The sequence below is a fragment of the Anabas testudineus genome, chromosome 21 (genome assembly GCF_900324465.2).
Source record: "Anabas testudineus chromosome 21, fAnaTes1.2, whole genome shotgun sequence".
NCBI classification, from domain to species: domain Eukaryota; kingdom Metazoa; phylum Chordata; class Actinopteri; order Anabantiformes; family Anabantidae; genus Anabas; species Anabas testudineus.
Window position 1 is genome coordinate 5,186,207 of NC_046629.1, and position 8,843 is coordinate 5,195,049.

Consider the following 8,843-nt stretch of genomic DNA (forward strand, 5'->3'; position numbering starts at 1 on the left):
CGGAGCGTCAACCAGCTCCGTCTTCAACTGCTGGAATGCAGTGGTGCAGGCGCTGGACCACTCAAACCACTTGGGGTCTGGCAATGATGGCAAAGCCCCAGACAAACCTCCAGTAAGGAGGCCATCCCCAGGAAGCTCTTCAGTTCACTGGCTATGGTGGGTGTCGGTCAGTCCCAGAGTTACCTTGGTCAGCTCTGTGGACACCCTGTGTGTGCTGACCATATGCCCCAGGAATGCCGTTTCTCTGGCCAGCAGATTGCACTTTGCCGGGTTCAGCCGGAGCCCAGCCTGGCGGATGATGGTGAAGACCTCCCACAGGTTAGCCAGCATGCCCTCAAAGTCTCTGCCAGTTACACCACATAGCATCTCCAGAGAATGTCCTCCAGCGCCCGCTCCATGAGGTGCTCGGGCAGGGGGCCTTACACAACCCAAACGGCATGACCTGGAACTGCCACAGTGCCTGGCCGATGGCCGTTTTGGCTCAAGCCTCTGGTGCCAGCTCCACTTGCAACTCTGCTTCTCAGGTCCAGGGAGCTGAATCAGCACGGCCCCGCCACGTAGTCCAGTGCATGATCGATGCGGGGCAGTGGATACAAGTCTTTTTGGGTGACCGCGTTGAGACGCCAGTAGTCCACACAGAGCCGCAAGCCACCCCCTGTCTTTCTCACCATCACCACTGGGGCAGCCCAAGGGCTGTCCGATGGCTCGTTGTTGCCATTTGTTGCCATGGCAGTGATTAGCTCTGCTGCAGCTTGGTGCTTGGCGAGGGGCAGCCGGTGAGGCTGCAGGGGGATGGGCTGGGCCTGACTTCGGGTGCAGTCTTCAACATGTGCAGCAAAAATGTCCAAACACTCTGCCAACAACTGCTGCAGCTGTTCCCTCACGGCGTCTGCGGTCTCTGTTGTCGGGATGCTGGTGGAGACCACACATGCTGTTATGCTGGAGTTGGTTCTGCAGCTTCCTCCTGTAGCATCTTTACTCTCCCTCAGCCTCACTTTCAGCTCCCTATGAACCGGCTTGATTGCGTTGGTGCTGGCATGCCCTCATGCAGCGTCTGATTTTGTGGATGATGAACTACCTGACTAACTGCCTACGGTATGTCTGTAGCTCCACAGGGGACAGTTCGTTCTCCCTTCCTCTTCACCCTGTACACCTCAGACTTCAGGTACAAATCTGAGTCCTGCCATCTTCATAAGTTCTCTGATGATTCTGCAGTTGGATGTATTCAGGGTGGAGATGTCACAGTTAGCAGGGGGTGGTGGAAAGGTTCATGGACTGGTGTGGACTCAACCATCTTCAACTGAACATGAGTAAAACAAAGGAGCTGGTGATGGACCTTAGGAAATTTGGGAGTCACGTCATTCCTCTCTTGGGGGAAGAGGTGGAGGTCGTATCTGACTACAGATACCTGGGAGGGTACTTGGATAACAAACTGGACTGGACTAAGAACTCAGCACCACTGTACAAAAAGGCTCAGAGCTGGATTTACTTTCTGAGGAGACTCAGGTCCTTCAACGTCTGCAGCACCATGCAGATGATGTTTTATGAGTCTGTGGTTTCAGTGTCATCTTCTATGCTGTGGTCTGCTGGGGCAGCAACATGAAGGTGTCAGACACTAACAGGCTGATCAGGAGGACTGGCTCTGTTCTGGGGGTGGAGCTGGATCCTCTACATGTTGTAGCTGAGAGAAGGATGCTGTCCAAACTCTCAGTCCTGGAAAATCCCTCCCACCCACTACACAGTATGTTGACTGGACAGAGGAGCACCTGTATTGTTTTTTACTTTATTTATTTTATTATTACGTATAACATATTATATATGTTAAGTCGTAATAGTGTATATAGTTGTAGATTCTCGTAAAATGTTTATTACTTATATATTTTTGCACACCCTTTCATTCTTTTTGCACATTACTGTTGTTCTGTTGTTCTTTTTGCACTGACCTGCTGTAGCAATTGAATTTCCCCAATGTGGGATCAATAAAGAATATCTTATCTTATCTTATCTTCAGCCAGAGATTGATCAACATCCAGTGCTCCACAGAGAACCACAGGAGATCCTTTCTCTGTAAGGGGAGGCGGAACTGACAATTTCTGTCATATATTTGCTGTCAATCCACCTTATACAATAGTTATTGACCTATTTTCATTCATCTCACATGTTGTGTATATATATTGAGTTCTCTGTATTCATGTTATTGTGTATTTGTGTTTATGTGGATCTTTCCTAGTTGTGGTTCCCTTTCTTTCTGTGTGTTGAGAACAACTGTAACAAGGCAAAACAATTTCCCTCTTGAATCTCCACTCCCATTGTTCAGCTGCAGACCAGGAGAACTGTTAGGAAGTGGTATCAGGAAGCAATTGAGTCTCTGCAGGGGTGCTTTAGAAACCACTGACTGTAAAGTTCTCTGTAAACAGACTGGAGACGCCATCAACTACATGACAGACACAGTCACAGAGTACATCAACTTTTATTTGGATAACATTATCCCAACCAGGACGGTGAGGTGCTTCTCCAAAAATAAGCCCTGGATTAACTGCAGCCTGAAGGAGCTGCTGAACAGGAAGAAGAAAGCCTTCTTGGCAGGAGACAAACACCGGATGAAGATGGTCCAGAGGGAGCTGAAAGTGAGGCTGAGGGAGAGTAAAGATTCTACTGGAGGAAGCTGGAGAACCAACTCCAGCATAACAACATGAAGCATGTGTGCTCTGGAAAGAAGAAGATCACAGGCTTCAAAGAAAAGGGAACCAGGTTGATGGGAATCTTACAAGAGCAAACAACTTAAACAACTTCTTTAACAGATTTTCAGTAGGACTCCCAAACACCCCTTCCTCCTCCTTATCTAGCAGACACTTAGCCTCCCCCTTCTCCTCATCCAGATGCATGGAGAGCACACCCAAGCTGAAGCTTTGGAAGACATCATGTCTTGTGCCACTGCTGAAATGTTCACCTCCAACTTTCTGAAATGATAGCAGACCAGACCCCTCACCTCACATCATTAAAATTCTGGAGAGACTGGTATTGACCCATTTGTGGCCTCAGGTTGAAACATCATTAGACCCACTACAGTTCACCTATTGCCCCCATGTTGGAGTAGATGATGCCATATACCTGCTCCAGAGAGCTGTCTCACACCTTGACAGAGCAGGCAGCACTGTGAGAATTATGTTTTTTGAATTCTCTAGTGCCTTTGATACAATCCAGCCTGTCCTGCTGAGAGAGAAGTGACTAAAGATGCAGGTTGACTCCTCCACAGTCTCCTGGATTACTGACTAACTGACTGTCAGACCACAGTTTTTACGCTTGGTTTCATTTGGACTCACCTGTTTTGGATTTTTCGGACTCTGCCTGCCCTGGACCCCGTCTCTTGCCTGACCCCCTGGTTCTGTGAGTTCTGCTTTCCCACCTGCTCACAGTACCGGACCTGTACCTGTGTCTGCCTGATTCCCCTTCTCGGACCTGCAGCCCTTCAACCCCTCTGGTTATGTGAGTGTATCTGTTCTCTCCCTCTTTGTTCCTACCCTGTTTCAACTCTGTGTGGACCTCCTTGTGTTTTTGACCTGGACTGTCTATTGTGTTGTGGATTTTGCCTGCTGGACTTCCCTTTAAAACCTTCTCACTGTGTATGACCTGGATTGCCCCTGACCACGATTATAGCCTGCTGGATTTATTGTTCTGCTCTGTACATATCCCAGGACTTTATTAGCTTTCACTGTTCCCATCTGCTCCACATGGTCAGCCATATTGGCCGTGACCCCCACACACCTTATCAGTCACATGTTTCAGTGTTCTCAGTCCTCAGCCATAGTTCAACAGCCATCTTAGAACTGTCGTCATTCCCTTTAGTTCCCCACAGCAACTCGCATCCAGAGTTCTATACTCACCTGAAACCGCCTTCTCTCGTTTGTACCTCTGCTAAACCCTCCTGCTTTGTTTAGGTTCTATTTCTGTTTTCAATAAACTTTTTGAACTCTCCTCTGAATCTGGGTTATCTCTGGCCATGGGGTCCTTCATTAAGCTCGTGACAACAGGTGAGTACAGAGGCCTGTTGGACTGTTTTGTGAAGTGGCGTGGAAACAATCACCTGACTTTAAATGTGACGAAAACCAAGAAAACGGTTGTGAACTTTAGAAGGAACAGAAAAACAATGTCTCTATTTTAGGAGAGAAAATAGAGGTGGTGGAGGGGTACACAAACCTGGGAGTTCACGTGGACAACAGACTGGACTGGAAATACAACACAGAGTATTTTTACAGGAAGGAACAGAGTAGACTCTTAAAGCTTAAACATTGTAAAGTGTCTTAAGATTACTTTTTTGTGATTTGGGGCTATACAAATAAATAATTTTTGCACGTTGGCAATATTTAAATTTGCCTAAATATTGTAATATTACATTATAATAATTAATTTAGTGTTTTTGGTTTCACCAACATGTTTCTTCATTATTTCAGATCATAACTCAGTACGTGATGCAGATGATAAATTATCTACTATCAAAACCAACCTGACTGAGCTTCTCCAGGCCACTCAGATAAAACTGTCCTTCCTGACTGAAGAAAGAAACGAGCTGAAGACCAACCTCACTGAATTGACTGCAATGCACAACAGGCTCCAATGTTTGTTTGGACAGAGTGAGTAAGTGAGAGACAAAGCACATAGTGTTTCCATGATGAGAGCAAAAATAACTACAAACACATGATCCATTTGTGTTACAGATAAAACTTGTCCTGATGGATGGACAAAGTCCTGCTGGTCCTGTTATTTCCTCTCCACTGAATCTGGTTCCTGGACAACAGGCAGAGCGAACTGCAGAACCAGAGGAGCAGATCTGGTGGTTATAGACAGTGCTGAAGAACAGGTGAAGCGTGTGTTCATGTTTGTCTGACAAGGAGTGAATGATAATGTTTAATTTACACGTACAAATTCAGATGAGGATTCAGTCTGAGTTTAAGTTCATTTTTACATGTTCTCATTAAGGTTTACTGGTAATATCTGTGTTTTTGTTCTATTTGTGAGCTGATAATGTGACTGAACATTTGATTAATTATTATTTGATTGATATGTCTCATCTGTCTGTGTACACACATACATGTGCATGTAATGTGGTTTAAACTTGAATATTAAATACAGTGACTTCTTTTGTTTCTGTTAACCAGACCTTACTCTCTAAATTAATCAACGAGGACACTTGGATTGGTTTGAATGACAGAGAGAAAGAGGGAACCTGGAAATGGGTCGATGGAACTCCACTGACTGTGACGTAAGACAGAAATGTGCTTCCAATCTTTAAATCCAAATATCCCTGAAAATAATGTGACTTGTAGTAATTGTGGATTTATAGTTAAGTTAGTTAATACTTGACAAATTCAGGTTATGCTTTTAATCTTGCTTGTAGTGAGATTAAAATCTATAGATACAAATATCAGCTTTTGTCTTTTCCCCTTGTTGTGAATCTTGACTTGTGTAGAAATGTTGAGATTTTGTTCAGTGTTATGAAAGAACTGAAAGTATAAAGATCAAATATTATACTGTGTTAAAAGACTCATGACATCTTATAACAACTTATTCAGAGCAGCTTTTAGTTTTTAATGAGAGCAACACAGTTAAAAACATTAAAGTAGCTGAAAAGACCAATTTAAGTCTGACATTAACAGTATCGTGATTCTGTTTGTTCATCCACCAGGTACTGGGCACCAACTCAGCCTGATAATGGAGATGGATACATAAAAGTGGGAGAAGAGAACTGCGCCCATATCTATGGTGGTCAGTCATCTAATTGGAATGATATCTCATGTGAAGCTTCTCGACCGTGGATCTGTGAAAAAACACCTCAGCCTTGATATTTGAAAGATTTATTCTATTCACAGCTGTATATAATTTTATATCAAAAATAATCAGATAAAACACTTTAATAATGTCAAGAAAGCAGTAATGTTACAGTAATGTTACAGTAATGTTACAGTAATGTTCCCGTTTCTCTAAACTCTCCAGAAACTGGACAAATGCTTCTCAGAAATGCTTCATGCTTCTAAATATATATAAAAACATGAGCTGCTTTAATTGTTTTTATGTTTTTCTATGTTAACACATAGACAGCTGTGATATTTTCTGGCTACATCACAGATCGTTTGCTCATCTCAACACTTGGTGAAACATGTATATTTATTTTTCAGGAGTTTTTCAAAAGATTTTGAAAAATCCTCTAAATCTGAAACAATAAACAGCAAACAGAAGTATTTGAAACTGTGCAGTTATTTAATTAAGTTATTTTAGTAAAATGATTGTTTCTTGATTATAACATAAGTTATGATTCTTTCAACAGTGTATAAACGAGAATAATACACATACAAGTATACGTCTCTGTGAAATATACGTCTCTGAATGGATGATACCTTCACACATATGCAACTTATGCTGTGGGCACTGATGTCCCCCCATATTATAACAGACAGGCAGTGCTTTAGAAATAAATTTGATTGATTGAATATTCATTTTTTAAATTCTCATATTTTAAAATCTCTTACTTAATGTTTCAAAGTGGCTTAAATTATCGCACCTAACTTTAAATGTCCAAAAAACGGTTTCAGTGTTTTTTTCCAAAACTACAAGACCTTCTCACTGTAACTCTGAGGTACATTTAAACAATGAAAAAATCACAGAAGTCAGTGAAACTAAATATTTGGGTATTCTCGATAAAAACCTTAAATTTCAAAGTAAATTGAAAAACATATGTAAGAAAGTCAAATCAAACTTGAACTGCTTCCGTTTTATCAGGAAGGGAGTTATCTTATCAATTTATCGTGAAACAATAAAAAAGCACAAGCTTTTTACCTTTGAAAATTTTGTTAATTTTAGTATATTGAAACTGGTTTTTAAATGTGTGAACAATCATGTGTCACCACTGGTCTCAGCTCTTATTGTCAGGAGTCAGAGCTCACTTAGACCACCCACTCGAGCCTAAGTCAGTGGGGACTGTATAGTCCCGAAGTTCATCTTTTGGACAATCCAGTTTCTCCTTTGCAGGACATAAACTGTGGAACTCTCTCCCCACTAACCTTAAATAGCGGACCGTTATTAACATCTTTAATAGAGAATTAAAACAGTGGTTGAAGTCGGAAACAGACTTGTTCACGCAATCGTCTTAATATATAAAAAGGTTTTTAACGTTTGCACTGTGCTTAATGTATTGTTAATTCATTACTTGTATTTGTATTTGTAGTATCAGTGTCTTACATTTTAAAATGGTATTTTGTATTGTGTTATCTATCCTTTTTAAAAGCCCCAGTGGACTGGTGTTGAAAATTATCACATGTGCTAACACACCTAAGCAATACATCTGGTCGTCTAATGTATGTGATGTCTATATTAAATAAAAAGATTCTGATTCTGATTCTGATTTACAAAATACAGTGAAGTTGCTGAAAACCCTGAAAATCCTTTTTGATCTTTTCTGTCAGATAAATAAAGGTCCAAGCTAATAAACAAATCCCAGATGTTAGTTTTTTGTAAATATATAATTTTCTGTTTAAAGTGATAATTTGGGGTCATTTTTCGACGACTTAGAGAAGGTGTAGTACCACAGTCAAAAGACCTGAAATAACTTAATAAGACTTTTTACGTGAATTAAGAAATTGGAGTACAACTCGGACCAGGCAGAGTTAAGACAGGATTTTCTCTTTATAGTTTATTTCAGTGCATTTGCAGCATCTGTTCACTCCAGACCTTCAACATGTCAGACAGGCAGTGTTTCTCTGCCTCATAGATCTTTATGCACAAACATGATAATTCATATTGTTTAAAATGACACCACAAGATCAACTCTACAAAAAATATATTTCAAACATCCTTGACTCTCCATAAAGCTGCAGTACTAAATTCTACTAAATGAGTAAGTTTGTACAAACACCACGGCTCTACAGGAAGTTCCTGACCACTCAGTTCACTCTGATGCTTTTTATTTGTATTTTCTCACATTTGTCAAAACTGTGTCTCACTCATAGACAGATGAACATGAAGATAAGAAAAACACTTTTTGTTATGTAAGAAATCTACTTCTCCCTCTTATATCTGCAAAAACTGTACTGTGAGCATCATTAGAACATCATAGTCTGGCATCATGAAGTCAATTAAACATGTGTCTTACTTTTATAAGAGCTGCAGCTGGAACCTCTGAAGAACGGTGAGCGGTGCTCACTGCATTCAGCACATCTAGCAGAACCAAAGGGAGCATTGCATGTCTGTGGTCCTAAAGTGTGTTTTTCAGAATGGAGAATGAATTCTCACATTTTGCTGTGGATGAACCAAATGTTAAGGTCTGATTAAGAGCAGTCAGATGTGTTGGGGAGGATGTACTGTACACTACAAAATAATTCATGTAATGTAAGGTTCAGTGGCAAGTGCTTGGTCTGTGGTATGTTTATGTTTATGTTTATTTTTACTTTTTAAGTGAGGATTCTGATCATTTTCATTCAAGTAATAACTCAAGATCAAATTTATCTTTCAAACATCTAAAACTGTGTCATAAAGTTACAGTATGATTAATATTTCATGATCTCTTCTTCTTGTTGCTGAGTGATCTTTGTCGCCACCTGCTGACTTGTAAACTGTAAGTGCAGGGATGAGGTTACTTTATGTTCCACACTAAAGATGTGAACAGTTTGTGAAGTTCAAAGTTATAAACCTTTTGTCTTTAAGCCTCTTCTTCCACCATTAATCCTTCAGGTCAGAGGTGATCCTGTCCTGTGCTTTTATTTTGGTTTACTTCCTGTTCCCTATTATGTTTTTGTCTCCCACTGTGCTGAAAGCTGTCCTGCCCTTTAAAAATACACACCAGTTTTGGGTTT

At 41.0% G+C, this 8,843-nt stretch overlaps 1 protein-coding gene across 1 annotated transcript; it reads left to right on the plus strand.

Moving 5' to 3' along the window:
• Positions 1-2,438: 2,438 nt before the first annotated feature.
• On the plus strand, positions 2,439-6,016 carry LOC113173461 (C-type lectin domain family 10 member A-like). Its single transcript, XM_026376871.1, has 7 exons — positions 2,439-2,643; positions 3,939-4,031; positions 4,163-4,267; positions 4,452-4,631; positions 4,716-4,858; positions 5,157-5,260; positions 5,684-6,016. Exons 1-7 carry the CDS (start codon positions 2,439-2,441, stop codon positions 5,838-5,840), a joined length of 987 nt encoding a protein of 328 aa, XP_026232656.1. The 3' UTR covers positions 5,841-6,016.
• Positions 6,017-8,843: the final 2,827 nt, after the last annotated feature.

Excerpts from the sequence above, each read along its gene's own strand:
- LOC113173461 (XM_026376871.1), top strand. The coding sequence starts at position 2,439 with ATGACAGACACAGTCACAGAGTACATCAACTTTTATTTGGATAACATT. Across the intron at positions 2,644-3,938 it reads GAAAGTGAGGCTGAGGGAGA|GTTCTATTTCTGTTTTCAAT; the intron begins GTAAAGATTCTA and ends TGCTTTGTTTAG. Across the intron at positions 4,632-4,715 it reads CCAATGTTTGTTTGGACAGA|ATAAAACTTGTCCTGATGGA; the intron begins GTGAGTAAGTGA and ends TTTGTGTTACAG.